General features: G+C 41.6%; 1 protein-coding gene across 1 annotated transcript in view; it reads right to left on the bottom strand.

Moving 5' to 3' along the window:
• Positions 1-11,915: 11,915 nt before the first annotated feature.
• LOC140463434 (uncharacterized) overlaps positions 11,916-25,586 on the bottom strand; it is a 51,883-nt gene continuing 38,212 nt past the window's right edge. Inside the window, exons 4-5 of the mRNA XM_072557351.1 lie at positions 21,816-21,988; positions 11,916-13,197 (exon numbers count right to left, since the gene is read on the bottom strand). Coding sequence (XP_072413452.1) covers positions 12,127-13,197; positions 21,816-21,988 — 1,244 coding nt within the window. The 3' untranslated portion in view covers positions 11,916-12,126. The remainder of the gene's footprint in view (positions 13,198-21,815; positions 21,989-25,586) is intronic.

The following is a 25,586-nucleotide window of genomic DNA, read 5'->3' as shown; positions in this document are numbered from 1 at the left end:
GTCATGTATAGACCTCCAAACAGTAGTCAGGAGCTGGGGCACAAGATACAGCAGGAGATAGAAAAGATGTGTAGGGAAGTTACAATGATCATCAGGGTTTTCAATATGCAGGTGGACTGGGGAAAAAAATCAGGTTGTGAGTGATTTGCAAGAAAAAGAATTTGTGGAATGTTTACGAGATAGCTTTTTGGAGAAGCTTGTGGTGGAGCCCAATACTGGATTTAGTGTTGTGCAATGAGGCAGACTTGATAAGGAAGCTTAAGGTGAGGGAACCCTTGGGAAGCAGTGATCATAACATGATCGAATTTGCTCAGCAATTTGAGAGAGAGAAGGTAGAATCAGAGGTAATGATATTTCAGCTGAATGCATGAGGAGCTGGGTAGAACTGACTGGAAGAGGATCCAAACAGGAAAGACAGTGGAACAACAATGGCAGGAATTTCTGGGAGTAATTCAGGAGACACAGCAGAAATTCATCCTGAGGAAAAAGAAGCATGGTACAGGGAGGATGAGGCAACCATGGCTGTCTAGGGAAGTCACGGATAGCATAAAAACAAAAGAGAAAGCACATAAAGTAGCGAAGAACAGTGGGAAACCAGAGGATAGGGAATCTTACAAAGACCAACAGAGGGCAACAAAAAAAGAAATAAGGAGGGAGAAGATTCAATATGAGGGTAAGCTAGCCAGTAATATAAAGGAAGAATGTAAGAGTTTCTTCAGATATATAAAGGGCAAAACAGAGGCAAAAGTGGGCATTGGGCCACTAGAAAATGACGCTGGAGAGATAGTAGTGGAGAGCAAGGAAATAGCTAAGGAATTGAATAATTGCTTCGCATTAGTCTTCACAGTGGAAGACATGAGTAATTTCCTTAAAATTCAAGAGAGTGAGGGGGTAGAGCTGAGTATGGTGGCCATCACCAAGGAAAACGTGCAAGAAAAACTGGTCTGAAGGTGGACAAATCATCTGGACCAGTTGGACTACACCCCAGAGTTCTAAGAGAGATAGCCGAAGAGATTGTGGAGGCATTTGAGGTGATGTTTCAGGAATCAATGCAATCAGAGAGGGTCTCAGAGGACTGGAAAATGCCTAATGTAGCACCCCTATTTAAGGCAGAACGGAAAATTATAGACCAATTAGCCCAACCCTGGTCATGGGTAGGATCCGGGAATCCAAAGTGAAGGATGAGATTTCTGAATATAGAGGAACCTTGATTATCCAACTATCAATTATCCAAATTTCTGATTATCCGAAGGAGATCTCAAGGTCCTGATACAAACATTACGTCAAAGAGCTGTTTCAATCCTGATCGCGTCTTTTATTTACAGGTGCAATGATTAAAAACAAACTCGGCTCTCTGAATTGCTGTCAAGAACAGTCCTGGACAGTCTAGGCACAATCTCTAAATGACTGACCTCCCACCTTCTCTCTCTCCCCCCACACTTTTTCTGGAGTTCTACACAGGGGTGTATCCTAAACCCTCTTCCCCAAATAATCTCTCCAACATTGTCCTGTACAGGCACAGGTGGAACCTGTCAAAAAGTTGCAGTAAAAAGTTGTGTACATTTGTGTGCTATTTGGAGATTTACCCCACAAAGGCAGCAGCAGTCTTATTGTTGATGTCCAGGCCAGCTGCCCCAGGAGAGGTGGGGGTGGTGGGTCGACCAGCGGAGTGGGATCGCGGACAGGGGTCAGATGGTGGATGGGGTTGGACGGAGATATGGGATTGGGGGCAGGTGGGGGAGGAGGACGGGGTTGAGTGGGCAGGGTGAGGTGGGGACGAACATGGTTGGGTGGTGGCTGGGGTTGGAGGCAGGGTGGAGGTAGACGGGATTGAGGGTGGGGATGGACGGGGTTGGGGGTGAGGTGGGGACTGACGGGGTTGGAGGGCGGGCAGGGTTGGGTGCGGGGTGGGGCTCACGCGCGATGTGCTGCTGCCCAGTCTCCTGAACGGAGCAGACTTCACAGAAAACTCAGAGCCCCAGAGGAAATCAATTAACTGAATAATCAATCATCCAAATGAAATAGTGACTGCCCATCTCGTTTGCATAATCAAGGTTCCTCTGTACTTGAAGGTCTATTGTAAAATAGGACAGAGTCAGCATGGTTTCATCAAGGTAGGTCATGCCTGACAAATCTGCTAGAACTCCTTGAGGGCGTAACTAACAGATTATACCAAGAAAAACCAACAGAAGTTACCTACCTGGACTTCAAGCAGGCTTTTGACAAGGTGCTACACAGGATGCTACTGAGTAAGATAAGGACCCATGGTGTTAGAGGCAAGGTGTTAGCATGGATAGAAGCCTGCCTATCTGGCAGAAAGCGGAGAGTGGGGACAAAAAAGTCTTTCTCAAGGTAGCAGGTGGTGACAAGCTGTGTTCGGCAAGGCTCAGTGTTGGGACCACAACCTTTCACTTTGTGCATTAATGATCTAGATGAAGGAACTGAGGGCATTCTGGCTAAGTTTGCAGGTGACACAAAGATAGGTAGAGGGACAGGGAGCATTGAGGAGGCGGGGAGGTTGTGGAAGGATTTGGAGAGATTAGGAGACTAAGCAAAGAAGTGGCAATGGAGTGCAATGGGGAAAGTGTGAGGTCATGCACCTTAGTAAGAAGAATAGAGGCATGGACTATTTTCTAAATGGGGAGAAAATTCAGAAATCCTAAGTGCACAGAGGCTTGGAAGTTCTAGTCCAGCATTCTTTCTAGGTAAACTTGCAGGTTGAGTCAGTAGCTAGGAAGGCAAATGCAATTATGCCATTTATTTCAAGATGACTTGAATATCAAAGCAGGGATGTACTTCTGAGACTCTATAAGGCTCTAGTCAGGCCACATTTTGAATATTGTGTGCAGATTTGGACCCTATATCTCAGGAAGGATGTACTGGCCCTGGAGCATGTTCAGAGGAGATTCATGAGAATGGTCCGAGGAGTAAACAGCGTAACATATGAGGAAATTTTCAGCACTCGGGGTTTTTCCTTGATGGAATTTAGAAGGATGGGGGATGGGGGGGGCATTTCTAATTGAAATTTACAGAATACTGAATGGCCTAGACAGAGTGGATGTTGGGAAGATGTTTCCATTGTTAGGAGAGATTAGGACCCAGGGCACAGTCTAAAGGGAAGACTTTTAGAACAGTGATAAGGAGAAACGTCTTCAGTCAGACAATGGTGAATTTATGGAATTCATTACCACGGAAGGCTGTGGAGGCCAGGTCATTGAGTATATTTAAGATGAAGATAGATAGGTTCTTGATTGTAAACAAGATTAAGGGGAGAAAGCAGGACCATGGGGTTGAGAAACGTATCAGCCATAATTAAATAGCAGAGCAGACTTGATGGGCTGAATGGCCTAATTTCTGCTCTATATCTTATAGCCTTATGGTCTTGTCCATGGTGGTGAGGTGTATTCTTGAACCACAGCAGTCCAGTTGCTGAATGTTGATCCACAGTGCCCCTTGGGAGAGGATTGAAAGATTTTGACCCAGCAACAATGAAGTCAGTATTCTTAAATAAACCAGAAGTTGCTGAAAAAGGTCAGCAGGTCTGGCAGCATCTGTGAACAGAAATCAGAGTTAACGTTTCAGGTCTGGTGACACTTCCTCAGAACAGATTATAGATGCCTGAAATTATAGATTTTTGTGTCATAAAAGAATTTAAAGATCTAAAATGGGACAGGAAATTAGAGTTGAGAGTAAAGATCTACAATGATTTTATGATCAGCTGGTCTGGGAATATGGCCTAGTGAAGTAAAGACATACAAATAGAGATACTTTATGATAGTACAAGGTGCAAAAGCTGGAGGTGTAGTGTAAGAACGTAAGAATGTGAACAGGAATAGGCCACTCCCACAAAGTCAGGGAACACTTCAGCAGTCAAGGACATTCAGCCTCCGATCTTTGATAAGCATCCTCCAAGACAGATTTCAAAATACACAACAACGCAGAGTTGGTGAGCAGAAACTGATAACCAAGTTCCGTACCCATGAAGACGGCCTCACCCATAATCTTGGGTTCATGTCACATTATATGTGGTAAAAACAATAACTGCAGATGCTGGAAAGCAAATACTGGATTAGTGGTGCTGGAAGAGCACAGCAGTTCAGGCAGCATCCAGTGAGCAGCGAAATTGACGTTTCGGGCAAAAGCCCTTCATCATTACACGTGACCCCACCATACTGTCTTGTACCTGTAAAACCTTCCTTACTGTTCTGTTTTGACAACATCGCCTTAGTAAATTGTTATGAACTCTCTCTACGTTAATTAATTTATACAGTTTTGGATACCTACTATTTTGGTTAGACATTTGGCATGCGACTCATACCTATTATGTTATTCCAGTCATTTGGTTTGTCTCCAGCATCATATCTTAATTTTTTTTGTAATTATCTCCCTGCATCATTTAATCAGATTATAGGTCATCCCTTCACTTGATATTCAGCTGTTGACTCTTTTCTTGCACTGTCTGACACTCTTGATCACCTGCACAGACCTGTTATTCAGCCAGTCGTCGCTCTACTCACACCATTTATATGATCTTTTGATCTCTCTGCCCATTGATCTCTCTGCCTATAAATTCTGTGCCTGTGTACTTCTTTCTCATTTCACCTGATGAAGGGGCAATCCTCTGAAAACTTATAGTTTCAGTATGTGTGTTGGACTATAACCTGGTGTCATCTGATTTCTGACCTTACTTGAATGCATGTATCATATACTGATGACCTGAGAGTGCAAATTGAAATTGATAAGTACGATGTGGTAGTCTGTAGAGACAAGATTGCAGGATGACATTGATTGGTTCCTGAAAATTGCAAGGTGCAAGACACTCAGGAAGCTAGGAAGGTGAAGACGTGGCCTTGTCAGTTAATCATGTATTACACAATAGAGAGGGATGATCTTCAGAAAACCAAAACGTAGAATCATTTTGGGTGGAAATGATGACAAACCCATCACTTATTGCCCCAAACAGTAATCACATGGCAATGTGAAGCATAAAGCAACAAATAGTGGAAGCTTGTTAGAAAGGCACAACAATAATCATGGGAGATTTTAGTTTACATATCAACTGGAAAAATTAGATTCGCAAAGATCATCTCAATGAAGGGTTCATCATATATTTTTTGGATAATTTCTGAGAACAGATCGAATATTCTGGAGCTGATCAGAGAACAGAACTAAGCGTTTGTCAACAATAGAGGATTAATTAATGATCTCCTAGTGAAGGTGCCCCGAGGTAGCAGCATAGCATTCATGTCTTACTGTCAGTTTGAAGAAGAGGGCAGTGTGTCCAAGACCATTTTTAAAGATATAAATAATGCCAATTATGAGGGCATGAAAGCAGAGCTGGCTGAAATGATTTGGCAACTTAGATTGAAGAATATGTCAATAGAGAGACAGTGAAAGAGTCAGAACACACAGAATAGATCCATGCAAAAGATATCCCAAGGAATGGACTCATTATCAGTGGTTACAGGTAAAGACAATATCAAACTTAAAGAAACAGCATATATTTGCGCTGAGACATGTGGCAGATCAGAAGATGGGACAAACATTTTAAAAAGCAATGAGTAACAAAATTAATTAGGCAGGAAAAATTAGAGTATGAGAGAATCTAGGCAGAAGAATAAAAACAGATGGCAAAAGTTTCCATAAATATTTTAAAAGAAGTTGTAGCAGTCTGTGACTGTTCAAGTGAAATAAAAATCATTCAGAAGGGAGGCCAGAAGCACAGGTAAAGCAACTAAAATAAACTGAGCATCAAAACGGACAAAAAGCAAAGTATGCTGGGGATGCCAGAGCCAGGATAGACTGAAGAAACAATTCTGCCTATGAACAAGTCCTTCCCAGATCCAAGCCCAGACAATTGAAACCAGAGAGCCACGAGAATACATCAGGAAGCGTGAAAGGGAAATTCAACCTTTCCTGACAAGCAAACAACACTAAAACAAAACACAGTAAAACAAAAGACAAGGTATATAACAGAACAATCTCGATTATCCAAATTAAAGGGGTGAGGAATATTTTGATTGGATAACTGATTGGTTAAGGACCTTGGGACCTTGTTTGGATAATCCAAAATTCAGATAATTGACGTTCGGATAACTGAGGTTGTCCTGTATTCTGGGATGAAACCATACTTCCAGGTTCAAGAACAGACACATCAAAGGGGTCACTGTTAAGTAAGCCATTGAGGGCCAATAGCAGTATTTCACAATGATAAAGCCAATCAATTTGGAACCTCTGATTGGTCAAGTCCTTGGAAAGTTCCAGGAGGGTGTAAGAACCCAGTCTGGCCAGACTCAGGGAACCCCACTCTCCAGCCTACCTAGAGCTACGTTGAGATACATCAGTAACCAAAGCAGCTCACACTGAAACCAGAGACAGAATTAACCCGTGAATAGAGGAACAGACGATCTGATTCTAAAGTTATTAAAAGTATAAAGTTTAACTCTTAACCTTTGTTGTCTTCAAATAAAGTTGCAACCTGGTTCACTAACTGAAGACTCATGCTGTGTAGACCTTTTCTGATGCATGCTAAGGTGCCAGGGTAAATTAATATTGTACACACTGGCTGAGGAGTCTGAGGAGTCCGAGAGACACCCTTTTGCAAACAGCAAAGTGTTTACAGCATGAACTTTTGTCTGCTAAAAGTGAATCCTGGAGTATTGACAATGGAAAATAAAGAGATTTGATCAGGTAGTTTTGCATCAGTCTTCACTACAGATGATATAAGCTACATCCCAGAAGCAACAATAATCCAGGAAGAGAAAGAAAATGTTTCAGGAGGTTCAAGGATATAATCAATTTGGTTAGAGCTATGGAACAATAAAGGAACAAGCTAAGGACCAATAATTACATACTCATTGTATCTATAGATCACCAATTAATAGGAAGGATGTAGACCAACAAATATACATGGAAATTACAGGAAGGCACAAGCTTTAGAGTAATTTTATTGGGGAATTTTAATTATCCAAATATAAACTGGTGATTATTAATGGCAGAGAGGGGAAAGCATTCTTGGATTGTATTCAGGACTATTTTCTACAACAGTGCATGTCTATTCCTACAAGAAAGGAGACACACTAGACCAGGTTCCTGGAAACAAGGTGGATCAGCTGTAAGTGGGGGACAGTTTAGGGAGCAGCGATCATTGAATCTGAAAGTTTAGGATGATGGAAAGGGATCATAGACAATATAGAGTTCTTTGGAAAGATAAAAGAGAAGGTTTGTAAGGGTAATACTGTTCATGTGATCTCCATAGACAGTCAAAGGACATTTGATATAGTGCCACACAATGGACTTGTGAGAAAACATATAGCTTATGGAATAAAGGGGACAGCAGCAACGTGATACAAAATTGGCTAAATGATCGTAAAGAGAAGTTAATGGATAATGCATATTTTTCTGGCTGGTGTGGAGTTCCCAGAAGTCAGTAATGAAACCTTTGCTTTTTCTGATGCATATTAATGATCTCAATCTTGAAATGGAGAGAACAATTTAAATGTTTGTGGATGGTACAAAACTTGGAAATATTGCAAACTGTAAGGCAGACAGTGTAGCACTCCAATGGGTATGCATTAATAATGACTTCTCACCCTCTCCCATCCAGGTATGTTGGTGCACTCAGCTCATCTACATAAGACCGACATATTGCCAAGTAATTACCATGCTGCTTCCTTCTTTGCACTGTCAGCTACTTCTGCACATAGCACTTGGCCAAACAAGATTTTGTAGATTCACATGGTGCAGAGGTACAACGTGGTACCATGTTGCTCAAGGAAGGAAAGGGAACTACATACCTTCACTGAAAACCTTTTAAATAATTTTGGAAGATGGAAGCTACAAGGTGCATGGGGCAGGGAAAAGGATTCTCAAATTGAGTGACGTCAGTTTGGAGGTACTAGTCACAAAGTTGGAGTCAGACAATAGGTTATGTTTCTACTGGATGGAGGAAGGTGAAAGAGCTCCACAAAATCCTTCTGAAGAGAGTGGAAACAGGCTATTAGTGAGTTAAATTCCCAGAGTCTTGCCATGTGGACATGCTCACAGTGCTAAGGAAAAGATTACTGACTTCACAGGGATGGTCAAGGCAGGTGAATGCATTTCCATGTCACATCTAACAGTCCCCACACAATTAACCTCTCATGCTGTTCAATGCACTATAATCATATCACTCGTAGAGTCACAGTTTTAGAGTCATAGAGCTGTACACATGGAAACAGACCCTTTGGTTCAACTCGTCCATGCTGACCAGATATCTCTCTAAACCCTTCCTATTCATATACCCATCTAAATGCCTTTTGAACGCTGTAATTGTACCAGCCTCATTTCATACAGGCACCACCCTCTGCATGAAAATGTTGTCACTTAGGCCCCTTTTAACTCTTTCCCCTCTCACCTCAAACCTATACCTTTTAGTTTTGGATTCCCCACCCCAGAGAAAGGACCTTTTCTGTTCATCCTATCCATGCCACTCATGATTTTATAAACCTCTAAAAACCTCTTCAGCCTCCAATGCTCCAGTGAAAATTGCCCCAGCCTAATCAGCCTCTCCCTACAGTATAAACTCTCCAACCCTGGCAATATCCTTGTATATCTTGTCTGAACTCTTTCAAATTTCACAGCATCTTTCCAACAGCATGCAGCATTCCAAAAGTGGCCTAACCAATATCCTTTAAAGTATGTACTCAATCCTGTACTCAATCAGCAGTTGGGATATCATATTAAGACTGTACAGGATGTTGGTGCAGCCTCAGCTGGAATAGTGTGTGCAGTTATGGTTTCCCTGTTAAATAAAGGATATTATTGAATTGGAGAGGGTTCAGAAAAAAATTAGCAGAATGTTACCAGTCATGGAGTGTCTGAGTTTTAAAAATAGAGTGGAAAGGCTGGAACTTCTTTCACTGGACTGTAGGAGATCGAGGGGTGACCTTATTGAGGTTTATAAGACATAGGAGGAGAAATTAGATCACTCGGCCCATCAACTTTGCTCCACCATTCACTCATAGTTGATAGGGTTTTCAATCCCATTTTATCACTTTCTTCCGTAACCTTTGATCCCGTTGGCAATCAAGAACTTACCTATCTCTGTTTTAAATATACTCGACAACCTGGCCTCCACAGCCTTCTGTGGCAATGAATTCCACAGATTTACCACCCTCTGACTAAAGAAGTTTCACCTTATCTCCATTCTAAAGGGTCTTCCTTTTACTCTAAGCCTGTGTGCTCGGGTCCTTGTCTCTCCTGTCAATGGAAGCATTTTCCCAACATTCACTCTGTCCAGGCTGTTCTGTATTCTGTGAGTTTCAATCAGATTCCCCTTATCCTTCTAAACTCTAAGTATAGTCATAATTATAAAATCATGAAGGGCATAGGTAAGGTAAATGACAATGATCTTTTTGGTAGGGTGGGGGACTTCAAAACTAAGCGGCATTTTTTTAGGTGAGAGGAGAAATGTGTGGAATGAACAACCAGAAAAAATAGTGGATGCAGGTACAGTTGGAATGTTTAAAAGACATTTGGGTAAGTTCATGAATAGGAAAGTTTGGAGTAATATGGCTCAAATGCAAGTAGGTAGGACTAGGTTAGCTTGGGAACATGGTTGACGTGGACTGGTTAGACCAAAGTGTGTGTTTTCAACCTGTAAGACTCTCTAACTCTTTAGCAGTTCTCATTTAAGACTCATAGCTAGCATGCAGATCCATCAATTCTCCAACACAAATCTCATATTTGATGAACTTTAAATATCATAACATGTAGGTGATATGTAACCTGTCTCTTAATTCAATTAAACCAAGCATTGAAGTTTTGAAGTGTCAAATATGATTGGAATGCTGTGAGGTTATGATGTGAGAAAGGTGTTATGATAGTGCCACCTTGTGGCTGATAAATAATATCTTAAACTCATAAGCTCTAATTAAACCTTGAAAGTGCTGCTTAATAGTTATGTCATGAGGGCAGTTCATTTATTCATTGAATGTTGAACTACAAGCTACTTCCAAGAAATATTTAAGTCAGTGCAGTTCAATGTCTACAGAGTTTAGTAATTGAAACAGACACACAATTGTTTATTATTTAAGCATGTGTACACTCAATATGTATTTTGTTTAATTCTAATAGACTCATGCAGTTTTCACCAAATGTGTGCATAGTTCTGACTGAATCCATTGTTACAGGAACCAGGACACATTTGTAATTGTGAAAAGTATTTCAGAATCAATTCAGCTACACGCAGGTCTTAAGGTCTGACTTTAATATGAGGCAACTGCCAACACATGATCTGTAAATCAGGCATAATTAATGAGTGTAGTGGTTTATTTGAAATCCATTGTAGATCTCCACCTAATAACCAGCCAGAGACCAGTCTGGATCTCCCTTTCCATGGGATTACATCTCTTTTGACAAAGCGGAAGTGGCAGAACACTGGCTTCAGCACCATGATGACAATGACATTTGCTGCTTTCTGTCATGGCTTTTTCAATTTCCAGACTAATACAAACTCGCTATACTGTTGGTCAATGGGAAGCCATATCCGTGGTCCAGTAGAATAACAATGGTTTAATTTCACTTTTGTGCTGCTGCAATGCTTGCTGGATGTCTGCTGCTCCTCCACATAGCATTAGGACAGTGAGATATGCCCAAAAAAAACAGGCTTCTGAACAAGCTCCACTAGTTTAACTGGCAACTTCTCCCTACCAGACCCATGAACCTTTTAAACCACATCACTGCAATGATATTGACCTTAAAGTTAAAAATCACATAAATGCATAGGAGCATTGTGTGTGTGGATGTATGTGTATATGTAGGCATTGTGGGGAAGCACATGTTTGGAAATGTTCATTTGGTTTCTAGATATTTGGAATTTATTGTACTAAATAGAATTTGCCCTGAAGTTGTGCTTTATTTTTAAATTTAGTGTTGTACAGGACATGTTGCACTTACTTGATGCTTCCTTATTTAAGCAAATGACGAGTTTGACATAGTCATGTCGGCAAAGAGATGTGATATATCATTTGGTTGTTTCGTGCTGAAATAAAGAAAGATCCCTCCATTTGACATTAGAGAATCTTGGATGGAAATTACCTGCACTTTGATCACCCATGCAGCGAAGGCTATCTGTATTTCGTTCGCTCCACCCTGTATTCCTGTTGTTCTTTTTCCATTATAATGGCATTCGTGCCCATGCCTACACACCAGTTACTGAAAATTCCTCACTGTGGGGATTGTGTGAGGAGATGATAAAAGCCTTTTGGTGATTGCAGAAGCAGAAAAGAGCAAGTTGCAGAATGCCAAAAGCAAATCAGCAAAAATGGCTCACAATTCCAATTATAGCTATGAAACTCTTTAGAACATCTGTAATCACATCTCTTCACTTCTGCGTGTCTCAATTCCTTTGTGAATATATAGGATTCAAGGAAAGCTGCAGTGCATCCATCGTTGTATATTATACTTAGGCCACGAATGTAAATTTTCTAACATTCTTTTGTGCAAAGAACAGCTGCTGTGCTGTGGCCTATGTGGAAACGCCCCCCAATATTTTGACAGAAGACATCCGATTGTTGTAATACTCAAGGGCAACTGAGGTGCAGCAAAAGTGCAGCACTGTAAGGGTACTGACTTACAAAAGTTGTTACATGTTAAATAATGAATTTTATGGTTATTATAAATTAGTTTCTTGCTAATTGGAGCTAATATAACTTTCACAATAATAGAGTCAGAGGTTATTAATTATGAGAATGGATAATTTTTTGTGAAGTTTATTTATAGATATTTTCATTTCAATTGGTTTTTATTCAGATTTGAAAATTTTTTTGCTATATACACCAATATAATATATACAACAGTAAATCACAGTTAACAAAAATTAAATGTTATTATTTAATAATGAATAATCACAAGAATGATCTCTTCCAGTTGACATTTCTAAATGTAAAATATCCGCACAAACCACTATATATAGCATATTTAATGACACATTTTTGTTAGAAATATATAAATAGAATTTTTAAAACCTTATATTTATGGAGTACTCTAATTCATACTCATACAACATTCAGTTTTTTGTGGTACTTATGTAAATTCCATTTAAGTGTGTAATAAAAATGCAGGACTACTTCCAGTTTTCACAAATTATGAATTGTGGCGTGAATGCCTATTGCAAATAATTGATTCCACATTGACGTAATCATTTTTCTGCATTCTTCCCTTTAGCGATGGCACATTTTTAGGTGGCCTTGGAGGAGCACCTTTAATTGTTTGTTTCGGTACAGCATAGTCATCAGCAGAAGGATTGTATGGGTATTCATAACCTAAGCAGTCATTCAGTCTGCCTTGCACTTTCCATGCTTCATTTAATTCTTTTGCTTCATCATAAAGTAAAGAGTCATCACTTACTTCATATACATGTTCACTCTTTTTGCGATTTGTGTTCTGATTAAACACATCTGTGCATTCTGGTCTATTGGTTCCACTGAATACAGTATCATAAAGAGATTCTGGATGCTTAGTCATTACAATGGAAGGAATACTCTTTTTAACAGACTTGTGTTCATTGTTAAGTGAATGTATTTTGCTGGGAAATCTGAAACACGGTTCATTGATTTTGTGTGATAAGGTATCCTCTCTGTGAGATGTAAAGTTACTTTGCTGTCTTCCTATTTGTCTTGATATGGATTTAGTACTGTTTGGTGCTTCCAGAGGGAGTGTCACATGAACATCTACTGGACTTGTTTCTGCATATAATGTAGTCTGATTCTCTACTGTGTCTGCTGGTAATTTAGAATTTACTTTACCAAATAGAGGTGATGATGGGAAACTGTACTGAAACTTGACTGGTGATTTGCTTAGCGAACTACGTGTCTGAGTATCTGGGGACGTGTCATAACACAAATGATGCATACCTTCAGAAACGTCTGATATTATGGAGGATACATTTTTCGTTAATTTAGATTTATGTTCAGTGGTAAACTCTTTGTGAGACCATGTGCTACTTGAATATGATTTGGAAGTAGCAGTCTCCACAGGGAATAAATTGTAGCTTTCTAAAGGATCTGAATTGCAACACTCCTCTTCATTGTTGTCCCTTTGCATCTTTACGGCGGCATTTACAGACATGAATATTTGTTTCCCTTGCGTTGTTTCAAATTCAAATTTGCCTGGACCAGATTTACACCTTCTCCCAGATTCAATTGAAAACATTCTCTGAAAAACATAAACATTACTGAACATGAAATTATTGTATAAGCATACAGAATTAATTCTACAGTATTTTTCTGCCAGTCGGGCCATATTAAATAGGGGTAAAAACAATGACTGCAGATGCTGGAAACCAGATTCTGGATTAGTGGTACTCCACCCTCTCCTCCTTGACTATCACCTTCATCCCCTCCCCCACTCACCCATTGTACTCTATGCTACTTTCTCCCCACCCCCACCCTCCTCTAGCTTATCTCTCCACACTTCAGGCTCACTGCCTTTATTCCTGATGAAGGGCTTTTGCCCGAAACGTCGATTTCAAAGCTACTTGGATGCAGCCTGAACTGTTGTGCTCTTCCAGGGCCGCATTAAGTACTCTACCCCCAATTTTCTGATCTCTATTCCCTGTCAGAATGGCTGTCACTGGGGACAGTTGTGGAATTACACCTTCTATCTTGCCTCCAATATCAACAAAATGCACCATTCAATTTTTACTCAGACATTCTGTCTCACAGGGACACAGGGTGCATCCTCAGTGTGAGAATGGTGAGTCCCACATCTACGCAGCAATTGAGTCTTGACAATGGAATTAATGCTGCATCAAAGCCTGTGGGCAATGAGTAGTGAAAATTCTGGCTACTGCTGGAGTCATTAGCACCCTCACTTAAGTAATGCAGGGATCTGGTTAGGTACACAGGAGTTCAGATGGTTCACAGAATACAGAGCCAGGGATTGTGGATGTGAGGATTGGTAAGCCAAGGAGACAGCAAAATGGGGCTAACAACACAGGAGTAGGATCCAGGGAATGATATTAGGGTAGTGGCTCAGTGGTTAGCACAGGTGCCTCACACTACCAGGGACCCAGGTTTGATTCCAGCCTTGGATGACTATCTGTGTGGAGTTTGCACATTTCCCCTCTGTGCGGGTTTTTGGGTGCTCCGATTTCCTCCCACAGTCCAAAGATGTGCAGGTTAGGTGAATTGGCCGTGTTAAATTGCCCATAGTGTGCAGGGATGTGTAGGTTAGGTGCATTAGTCAAGGGAAATGTAGTAGGGTAGAGGAATGGGTCTGGGTGGGATACTCTTTGGAGGGTTGGTGTGAACTTGTTGAGCCAAATGACCGGTTTCCACACTATAGGAATTCTATGATATGACTGGGACTGGGAATCGCTGCAATTGATTTCTTTACTGATTTCTTTAATACAGGGGTATAGGGTAGTTCAACATCTTCTTTATCTTCTTGGTTAGGTTGAGCAGGAAATCTTTCAGACACCTCCAATTACCCCTTCTTCTTCTCAAGGCACTTTGCCATGCAAATAGATGTAACAACTGTCTGTTTATTTCTTTTCTCCTTATAGCTTCACCTATCCCTTTGAGATGAAGCAGTGCTCCTTTCAATTTAGTCTATTATAATAAATTTGGTGTTCCCGTACATTTAGTAGACCAAACACATATTGGGTGACCCATTTGCAAAGCACATCCTTTCAGTTCAAAAGCACAACTTCAAGCCTCTGGTGGCCTCTCACTTTAATTTTCAGCATTGCTGTCAAGTTACCAGCTCCACTGTTCCAGTCAAGCACAACATAACCTTGAAAAACAGATGACAAGGTGGTCTTAACAACAGCGAGGACCAACCTGACTCAGGCCATCAAAGAGGCAAAGCATGCCACAGAGAATACACAGCCACTTCAAGACAGCGGCAATACATGGAGTATGTGGAAGGGCATCCAGGCCATCACTAACCACAGAATAGTATCGCCTGTTTGTGCTGGTGATGCCTGCCTCCGGATGAGTTGAACAACTTTTGTGCATGGTTTGAGGCATGAAATAACGTGGCAGCGAGGAAGTCCACAACCCCTCCCAATGACCAGGGAGCCTTACCACAGCCGACGTGAGGAAAACCCTATGCAGAGCCAACCCAGGTAAGGCTGCTGGACCAGATAACATCCCTAGCAGAGTGCTCAGAGGATACTCTGACGCACTGGCGGATGTTCTCCCGGACATCTTAAACATCTCCCTGAGCTGTGCCATCAGTCCAACATGCTTCAAGGCTGCTACCATCGTCTCCGTGCTGAAGAAGTCTTCAGTGTCCTGTCTCAATGACTACCGCCCTGTTGCGCTGACACCCATCATCATGAAGTGCTTCAAGAGGCTCATGATGATGCATATTAAGACCTGCTGCCCCCCCCCTCACTGGACACCCTGCAGTTTGCGTATCAACCTAACTGCTCAACAGATGATGCCATTTCCACCATCCTCCATCACTCACCTGGTGAAGAAGGACACCTATGTCAGACTACTGTTCATAGACTTTAGTTTTGCATTTAACACCATAATTCCTCAGAACCTGATTGGAAAGCTGAGTCTGTTGGGCCGAAATACCTCTCTTTGTAACTGGGTCCTGGACTTACTGACTGGGTGACCTCAGTCAGTCCAGATTGGGAACAGTTTCTCCAACACTCAAACAGAGCATGGTGGGGGTGGGGGGGGGTCCTGCTGACACACGACAGTGCAGCAATGCACAGGTCGAATCACATCATCAAGTTCACTGATAATACGGCTGTACTGCATCTCATCAGCAGGAACGATGAGTCAGCATACAGAGAGGAGGTGCAGTGGCTAATGGACTGGTGCAGAGCCAACAACCTGTCTCTGAATGTGGACAAGACGGAAGAGATGGTTGTTGATTTCAGGAGGGCAAGGAGCGACCACTCTCCACTGGACATCGATGGCTCCCCCATGGAGATCATGAACAACATCAAATTTCTTGGTGTGCACCTGGCAGAGAATCTCGCCTGGACCCTCAACACCAGCTCCATAGCCAAGGAAGCCCAGCAGCGTCTCCACCTGCTGCACAGGCTGAGGAAAGCCCACTTCCCAGCCCCCATCCTCACCACATTTTACGGAAGCTCCTTGGATACTGCCTGAACTGCTGTGCTCTTCCAGCACCACTAATCCAGAATCTGGTTTCCAGCATCTGCAGTCATTGTTTTTACCACATTCTACAGAGGGTTCATTGAGAGCACCCTGAGCTGCTGCATCACGGCCTGGTGTGGGAATTGCACTGTCTCGGATCGTAAGACCCTACAACGGGTAGTGAGGACAGCTGAGTATAATCGTCGTTCTTTCTTCCCTCCATTACAGACATTTACTCCACACGTTACATCTGAGAGCATTGTGGAAGACCCCACACACCCCTCACCCAAATTCTTCGCCCTCCTGTCATCTGGCAGAAGATACCGGAGCATACCGTCTCTCACGGCCAGACTATTGAACAGTTTCTTCCCCCATGCTATCAGGCTCCTTAACACAGTATAATCGGACTCTTTCCATTCTGAAATTCTTTCATATTGCTGTTAGAAAAATTCTATTATTCATTATTCTTGTTTCACTGTAACTTGCGATAGACTTGTGTTGCAATTCTTATGCACTTTAATGCTGTGTACGATTCTGTAGTTTGTACTATCAATGTAGCATCCTCAGTACTGGAGGAATGCTGTCTCATTTTTACTGTATCAGTTGTAAATGGTAGAAGTGACAAATAAAAACGATTCTACTCTATTCTTTCAATGAGGTGATTTGCGGCCTTCTGAATTCAACATTGAGTTCAACAATTTCAGACCATAACTTCTGTATCCTGTTTTCTTTTATTTTCTTTCCAATTCTTTTCTTTTTTTCTTTTGTCTTCAGACAGCAGCACACCTTTCTAAATATATTTTTGCTTCTTTTGTTGCTCCATCACAACTCCCTTTGGTCCTGGAAGGCTAATTTATATGTTAATCAATCTTTTATCAACAGACCTTCCTTTGTCCTTGTCTCACCCAGTCTTTGCTTAAATCCTTTGCTTAAGACATCTCTAACTTTTGAGAAAGGGTCTCTGGACTCGAAACGTTAACTTTGATTTCTCTTCACAGGTGCTTCCAGATCTGCTAAGCTTTTCCAACAACTACTGTTTTTGTCTCTAGCTTCTTTTAGTTTTGGTAATAGATTCCAACTTGAAGAACAGGACTTTTTTTTCCCCATTTTTAAGCAATGTGTTTTTTGCCAGGTGAGATTTATGACATAATCTTGGATGTGGCTGGAGAAGTGCATGACCACTCATGCAGGGAATAGGGGAAACCTCGATGTGCAGCCAACCATGTGAGCTTCATTGTGCTGTAACATGCTGCTCTCAGTGCTTTTATCCCTCATACACAACTAATTTCCTATCTTCTCCAGGCACTAGTGGCAACCAGCAAACCTACAGCTCCTATGATAATGAGCTCTACCTTCAGAAAATGTGCCAACATCTTCCACCAACTCAAAGATTTTCACCTTGGTAGGTTCTCTATCTAGATTAGATTTGGGAGCACAATCTGGTGACCACATTACTGGCAGGTCTCTGCAAATGGTCAATGAACAAAATAACTCAGCTATCTGGCATTCAAGAGGGCTCCCAAAATTCTTCTCTGTCCAAGGCAGAAGATGATTCCATGTTCTTGGCCATTAACGACATGGTCAAAATGTACAAACAGGCACACAAACCCCAGTTAAGTTTGTCAGAAGTAGTTGGTAAACCAGTTTGAAAGATGGAGGTGTCTAGTAATGTTATCAGTGGCATGCGTGTGGCTGGCTGTCTCTACAAAAAGGTTGGTGACTGCCATGGAAAGCCAGGTCCAACACATTCAGTAAACAAAACAAAATGAACTACGGATACTGGAAATTAGAAACAAAAACAGAAATTGCTGTAAATGATAGAGTTGGCACCTAGACAGAGAGAGAAAAACAGGTGGGCGGGCAAAGGAATGAGTAAAAGTCAACCTGGGAGAATGACTAACTGCTAATGGGGACCATTAGTGGTTGACAATAGGTTATTTGTGGTATCAGCCCAAGTGATGACAAGGCCTGGTGTAGAGGATTGGAGTAAGGACATGGAGAAGGTGCTCAATCCCTAAAATCATTGAACTCAATATTAAGTCCAGAAGGCTGCAGGGTTCCTAAGCAGAAAATGAGGTGTCATTCTTCCAGCTTGCAAGCTCAACACAGAGATGTTGGTCAGTGAAGACAGAAGTCAAAATTCATACAACATCAGGATGTAGACCAACAAGTTTATTTGAAATTATAAGTTTATCAGAACAAATGTGACAGAATGGAGAAACTGGGAGAATGGGGTGGAATCCTTCCAGGAAGCAAGGTTGTGAGGATTTATCATCCAAGTAACTGTGGCAGTTGCTGGGTTTTTGCGTGTATTGATTACAAGTCATTTGCTGACTGAAGTCTAACCAACAGAAAGTTACACCATCAAAGATTCAAACCCAGCTCATTCATCCTATAGACAGATTTCAATTAGATTCTCCCTGGCTTCTTACACTCAATGATGCATTGTTCTATCATGACGTCTTGGCTGTTCCTTCCAAGAAATGTCCTGCTCCTTAAATTCATCTTCATCCTCAAAAGATTGCAATTAGTTACATTCCATCTGCTTCAGGGATGTTCCCCCTTTGTTAGTTCCTGTTGTGAAGGCCACAGCAACAATAACGTGGCAGACCCATTCTGGGCTATAATGCAAGGCTCATGTGCAATGGTCCAGGGATCTTAAGCCTATGGTCTGTTCCACTATATCCCTGGTGTAAGTGTGGGGAGTATTACATCTTTTTCCTGAAGGTTTCATACAGGTGTCATTAGTCATATTTGGAGGAGATACCCCTTAACTTTCCATAGCCATCCTTGTCTAGACAGATGATTTTGGAAAGATGCAGGAACCTGTGTAGTTCTCAAGTACAGTATGTATGCACCATGGTATTTCCAAGAGTATCTGGTACATACCTCCAAAGTCTGGCATCAATGGTTAAATATAATTTGAAGATTGATGTAGTAGAAGACTTTCCCATTGAGGAACTCAGCAACTTGGTGGCACTAAGGTGCTCTTAAATCAGTGTAGATACATTCCAGCCTGCTGCTTAAGGGGTAAGTCAGTTATGGTGGCAGAATCTACTGCTTCAGCTGCTTGACTCATGACATCATGGGGGAAGGATATAAACTAATGCAATCTGAAGAAAATGGTATCAATAACAACATAGATGCACTTGTGGGTTGAGGATTGTGAGATGCCACACTGATCAAAATTTTCTCTTTGAAATGAGCCACTAGCTTAAAAATTCAACACACTTGTAACTTTGACAGTACCAGTCCTTCTGAGCACAAATCATGCCTCAGTGAGGGCCCAGGGCATCCCTAATATGTGCCTGCACTTTGGTTCTGAGAGGTGTAGAAAATGACAATGCCTGCTGGTGAGAGTTGCATCATCCTCCTCTGTTTCCTTTAGAAATCTTCACCAGGACTTAGCTCAATTCAGGATGCCACCTTTGAAATGTGGTTATTGTCATGTCTCAGTTAGGAGCATTGAGGTACATATCCTAGTGCAAATGTATGATGCACAACCAAAGTGTTCAGGCCACACTGGGAGTATTTCAGCAGTAAGCTTCTATGATAACCACGGCTCTCAAAAATGGCACCCTTGAACATCACAGACTTATAGTTTGAACACTTATAGTTCAGTGTGCAAATGTGGCACCTCTGAAGCATTGTCTTCCACAGTTACTTATAAAATGTGTTTCATAAAAGTCAAGACCAGATGACAGTTTTAAGTTAGCATCTGATTATATTTGTTTAACTAATATGAGAGGGAGACATTCAGTATAGGCAGTCTAACTGTCACGATTATTTCAATGCTATAATTTAGAATGGTGATTCTTGGAGAATGATTAATCTTCAGAGATGCACAATTTGATGCCAGTGGAGTAGCATTACTAAATCAGTGGATGCATAATTAATGTAATATCCCCCAGCGAGGCCTCAAATTTAAACAATTTCACATTGCTTCCTTAACTCCACTAACTGATTCCTTTTCATTTCTATTTCATGGCGATGTCACTGTAGCATATTTAGTGTGTGTGCATTGCATATATTACATGTTTTAGATGGCAACATGTCCATCCCATTGACTGTTTACTGCTTGAACTGTGACTGCCTGCCTTTTCCTCTGTATTAAAAGCAAAACAAACCACAAGAGGCTAACAGCCTGTAACTTAGCACTGAATAGTCTGTGCACTAAAAAGCAAAGCAAACCACAAGAGGTTAACAGCTTCCAAGTAAGCACAAAGAATGAACTTGAGGAAATGAAGCCAAGAGGCATAAGCTGTATGCTGCATGGATGTCTGAGATGTGTGAATGTCCCTATTTGCAAAACAACCTGGCAAAACCATGTATTTCATTAATGTCCCTGAGTTCCAAGGTGAAGTCTTGAATAGCTGATGTGATGTGTGGTTTGGTCTGAGAGCTAGCATGATGTCACATTGAGGCTGGTGTTTTGCTAATGCAAACTTGATGCACCAAAGATTTCCAAAGGATGGTTTTCATGGAGTAGGCAGGAATGCCATAATGACAGAATTTGATGAAGATCTTGAGAAGCAAGCAGTGAGCTGCTGTTGCCAGGTAATTTGTCTAACTTTCATATTGAAAATCTGTACCATCTAGTTTCTTAGGGAAGGACAGGAGAATTGGAAACTGTGCAGTCAGGAGGCATGTTGGACTGATATTGGGATGCAAATGCATGTAAATTAAGCTGTTACCGCTAATGAGTAAGATTCTAATCTTACCACTTCAACCTTTTTCCCTAAATTTTCCACATTTCTTGCTACTGCCGTGAACTTAAGTGCAGGAAATTGTACCCAGTAGCTCTTTCCTGGATCTCTGTTTTATTTCAGGTAATCCTTCTGTTGTGTTTAGTCTGGACTGCCCTGGCACTGGTTGCCTCTGGACAAGCCAATCTTGGAAAACAATTCAGATAGATGTTGGGTTTTTCACATATGTAAGTAAGGAGCTTATTAGCTGCTTCAAGCATGAGTAAAGAATACATATTTTTATTTTTATTCAATGTGGGCGGCACGATGGCACAGTGGTTAGCACTGCTGCCTCACAGCGCCAGAGACCAGGGTTCAATTCCCGCCTCAGGCGACTGACTGTGTGGAGTTTGCACATTCTCCCCGTGTCTGCGTGGGTTTCCTCCGGGTGCTCCGGTTTCCTCCCACAGTCCAAAGATGTGCAGGGCAGGTGAATTGGCCATGCTAAATTGTCTGTAGCGTTAGGTAAGGGGTAGATGTAGGGGTATGGGTGGGTTGCGCTTCGGCGGGGCGGTGTGGACTTGTTGGGCCGATGGGCCTGTTTCCACACTGTAAGTAATCTAATCTAATATCGGGTGATAGTCCTTTGGATGGAATGTGTACTTGCTTCCCATGATCATTTTGGCATTCCTCGGACCATTACCCTCACTGCATCACCTCTTTCGCAGTGACCCAGAACAAACTTTTCTGCCTATTTTAATGGAATAAATGAATTGGATTTGGGAAAACATGACCAGAGTCTTTATACCCATGACCTTTCACCTAGTTGGAAATGGTAGGATATTTACGGTATTCATAGTGATAACCTTGAAGTCTAAATCGGATTGGCATAGCATTCAATGAGTGCTATTGAACAATGACAAATGAGTAAGTCGCTACTTTCATTCGAAAAAACTTCAAATGAAATATCACAACAGACACACTCATAACCTTCTATTTAAATATTAAAATAAATAAAGGGTACCTTGTCACCACCAAATCTTCTTAGAAACATATAAGGCCATTCATATACTACTTGCTCCAGGGTAATATTTTTCAGAATCAGTGCATCTTTGCCAGCCTTCAGTAGATACATTCCACTAAGTTCACATCTCTCTGAAGCATCTGTCCTTCTTATCGAAACATTATACTCCTTTGCTGTAAAATAGAAAGTAAAATCAAGAGTGAAAAAAATCTAACATTGGCCCCTGCCAGTACAAAATAATGCTACTTCCCCTCTTCATTCCTGCTCCTCTCTAGTCCTGCACAATCAGAGTAGGAGGCTAAAGATGGAAAGGACCCACATCAGAGGGAGGAATTGTATTCTGTAGCAGCTATACAAACAATGCACACTGGAAAACATAAATTCTTACTACATACAATTGAAATGAATTTCTTCCTCCATGTCTCCCTATGACACATGCGCTCAATGTTTTTAATAGCATGAGTTTGAGCTCAAGGTACAGAAAGTTGCATTATTTACAGGTTGATAAGATAGTTTATTTTTTTCTACTTAAGTGTAATTACACATATACAAATGTATATATTTGTGTATTTTTTGTAAACTTCCTAATGGCAGCATTAACCAATTTGTATTTTTGCAATCTTCTTATGTCCTTAGGCTTTCTGTTCCAAGTCACAAATGAACCACGGAGTGATTTGTTTATAATGCTCATTTAAATCAATTTACTTCCAGCTCCTGACACTGGCCCTAAATTGTTTACCATTTCGGATGATGTTTGTGAACGAAAACTCTGCAGGTTGGATTTCCAGAATGTACATAAAATGCCTGAGTCATCTAACTTGCGAATTGTACTTCTGGTTGTTGAGAAGATAAAGCTGGTTTCTCTGTTTTGTATCAATTTCCTGTTTATTGAGACTTGCCTCATTCATGTGGGACAATTGTTGCAAGCAACTCCTTTGGGCTTAAGATTATTTTGCATGCTAAAGACATATAGGAGACCATTGTTGGTATACCACAAATATACGCAAAAGGTCACAAAAAAAGTTCAAAACACAGAGGCATCTTAGTGCCAAGATAGGAGACAGACCAGCTGAAAATCCAAATGCTCAGTGTAGAACCAGATGAATAAGAAGCTGATGTCCTTGTGATAGATGTTAGCTTTAGAGCCATCATCTCTGTAATATGTCACTTCTGACATATTGTGTCTGTGCTGTCCACGTCCTCATTCATACCAAGTCCCAGTCACCTATTTCTCCAAAGCTGTGGAATTCCCTTCCTAATTCCATCTGCCTTTCCAGCTCTCTCCTCCTTCTAAGACATCCTTAAAACATATCTATATGAGCTCATTATCAGTCCTAATTTCTATGCCTAAATTCCCACAATAAATTCCTCCCAACCTGGGGATACAATGAAGGGAGAATGACGTTATGCGAAATAATTCTACTTGGGTCATTTACTAGTTTACCTGAATTGAGACCTCTCCTGCTGTTTCACTATCCTAGCATTCAATAAAGCTTTTTCCTTATTCTTACCCTGTATGACAAACAATAGATGAAGCTATGTGATCCTGTACCAATAGGTCAGGTCTCAGCTCTGCAATACAGCCAATCCAATCATGAGAAATGGACAATAAACGACTTACAGGAGGAAGCTTCACAAATATCCTCAATGATAGTGAAGCCCAGCACATCAGTACAAGGGACAGTGGAGTCATGGAGATGTGCAGCATGGAGACAGACCCTTCTGTCCAACTCGTCCATGCCGACCAGATGTCCCAACCCAATCAAGTCCCACCTGCCAGCACTCGCCCCATATCCCTCCAAACCCTTCCTATTCATATACCCATCCAATTGCCTTAAAGGTGAAGTATTTGCATCAATCTTCAGCCAGAAGTGCAAAGTGGATGTTCCATATCTCGTCATGAGGTAAACAACAACATGGATGCTACTCTTCAGCCAAAACGGTTATACCAGATATGTTGACTTCTTCACCTCCTGATGCTGCCTGGCTTTCTGTGTTCTTCCAGCCTCCTGCTTGTCTCCTCTTCAGCCAAACAATTCAGACATGATATCAAGAAACAGCTGAAGCCACTGGATACTACAATTGCTGTGGCCTGACAACATTCTGGTAAAAGTCCAATAATTTTATGCCTCCAGAGCTAACTGCACCCCTGGCCAGGCTTTTCCAGTGCAGCTACAGCAATGGCATCTGACCAACAATGTGGAAAATTGCCAAGGTATGTCCTGTCCACAAAATGCTATAAAAATAGAACACAGCCAAGTACTACATTATTGGTCTACTCTTGGTTATTAAGAGGGTGATGGAAGAAGTCATCAACGATGCTATTGAGGGACAATGCAAGATGAACAACTCTTACTAAAGCTAAGTTTGGGTTCTGGGAGGTCAGTTCCTGACTTTGTTGCAGCATTGGTGCAAATATGGACAAAACAGCTGAACTCCAGAGACGATGTGAGGTGAGAATGATTGCCTTTGACCTCAATGAAGACAATACTATCTCCATCAATGTCAATAAAATGAAGGAACTGGTCATTGACTTTAGGAAGTGGAGTGGAGGGCATGCCCCTGCCAGCATCAATGGTGCTGAGGTGGAAATAGTCGAGAGCATCAAGGTCCAGGATGAAATGATCGCCAACAATTTGTTCTAGCCCAACCACATTGATGCAACAGTCAAGAAAGCACAACAGCATTTTACTTCCTCAGGAGGCTAGGGAAATTTGGCATAAGGACTCTTACCAATTTTTGTAAACACACTTTTGAAAGCATCCTATCTGAATGCATCACAGCGTGGTATGGAAACTGCTGTTCCCAAAATCACAAGAAACTACAGAGAGTGGTGAACACAGCCCAGTCCTTCATGCAAACCAGCCTACCATCCATTGACTCTATCTTTACTACCTGCTACCTTGGGAAAGCAACCCATAATCAAAGGCCCCTCCCATACTGGTTATACTCTTCCACCCTCTTCCATCAGGCAGAAGACATAAAAGTTTGAATATACATATGAACAAGATTCAAGAACACCTTCATTCCCTTTGTTATCAGACTTTTATACAGACCTCTCAAATGTTAATTCTGATCTCTCTCTCTCTCTACACCTTCTCTGTGGCTGTGACACTGTAGTCCCCACTCTTTTCCGCTATCCTGACGCACATTGAATGGTACAATTTGCCTGCATAGAGACAAAAAAACTGCAGATGCTGGAATCCAAAGTGGATGGGCAGGGGGACTGGAGGAGTACAGCGGGCCGGGCAGTGTCAGGAGGTGCGGTGGTCGACGTTTCAGGTATGGCCCTTCTTTAGGAAGAAGGGTCCTGTAAGGGCGTTGCACCCGGTGCGTTGACTTCTATGCCTCCTGATGCTGCCTGGCTTGTTATGTTCTTCCAGACTCCTGCCTGTCTACAATCTGCCTGTATCACAAGCCAAACAACACTTGTCACTGTATCTTGGTACATGTGACAACAATCAATCAATCAATCAATCAATTATTCAATGTTGTATTTGACTGAGTAGGGTATCAAGGAGTTATAGCAAAGTTGAAGTCATTAGAAATTGGGAAAAATTCCCACATAGTGGTGGTGTGTTGAGGACCTTCATGGCAACTAAAGGACTTCAGCTGCCTCCTGACAGGAATCACATACACCAGGTTATAGACCAACAGGTTTGACTCACCTGCAAACCCTCTCACAGGCATATGCTCCGTCACACTCGCACACGTACTCTATCAAACACGCATACACACATACGTGCATGCTGGCTCACTCCCTCACACACA

This window comes from Chiloscyllium punctatum, chromosome 38, assembly GCF_047496795.1.
Source record: "Chiloscyllium punctatum isolate Juve2018m chromosome 38, sChiPun1.3, whole genome shotgun sequence".
NCBI lineage: Eukaryota > Metazoa > Chordata > Chondrichthyes > Orectolobiformes > Hemiscylliidae > Chiloscyllium > Chiloscyllium punctatum.
Note: the sequence above shows the minus strand (reverse complement) of the source record. Positions and strands in the feature narration are given on the sequence as shown.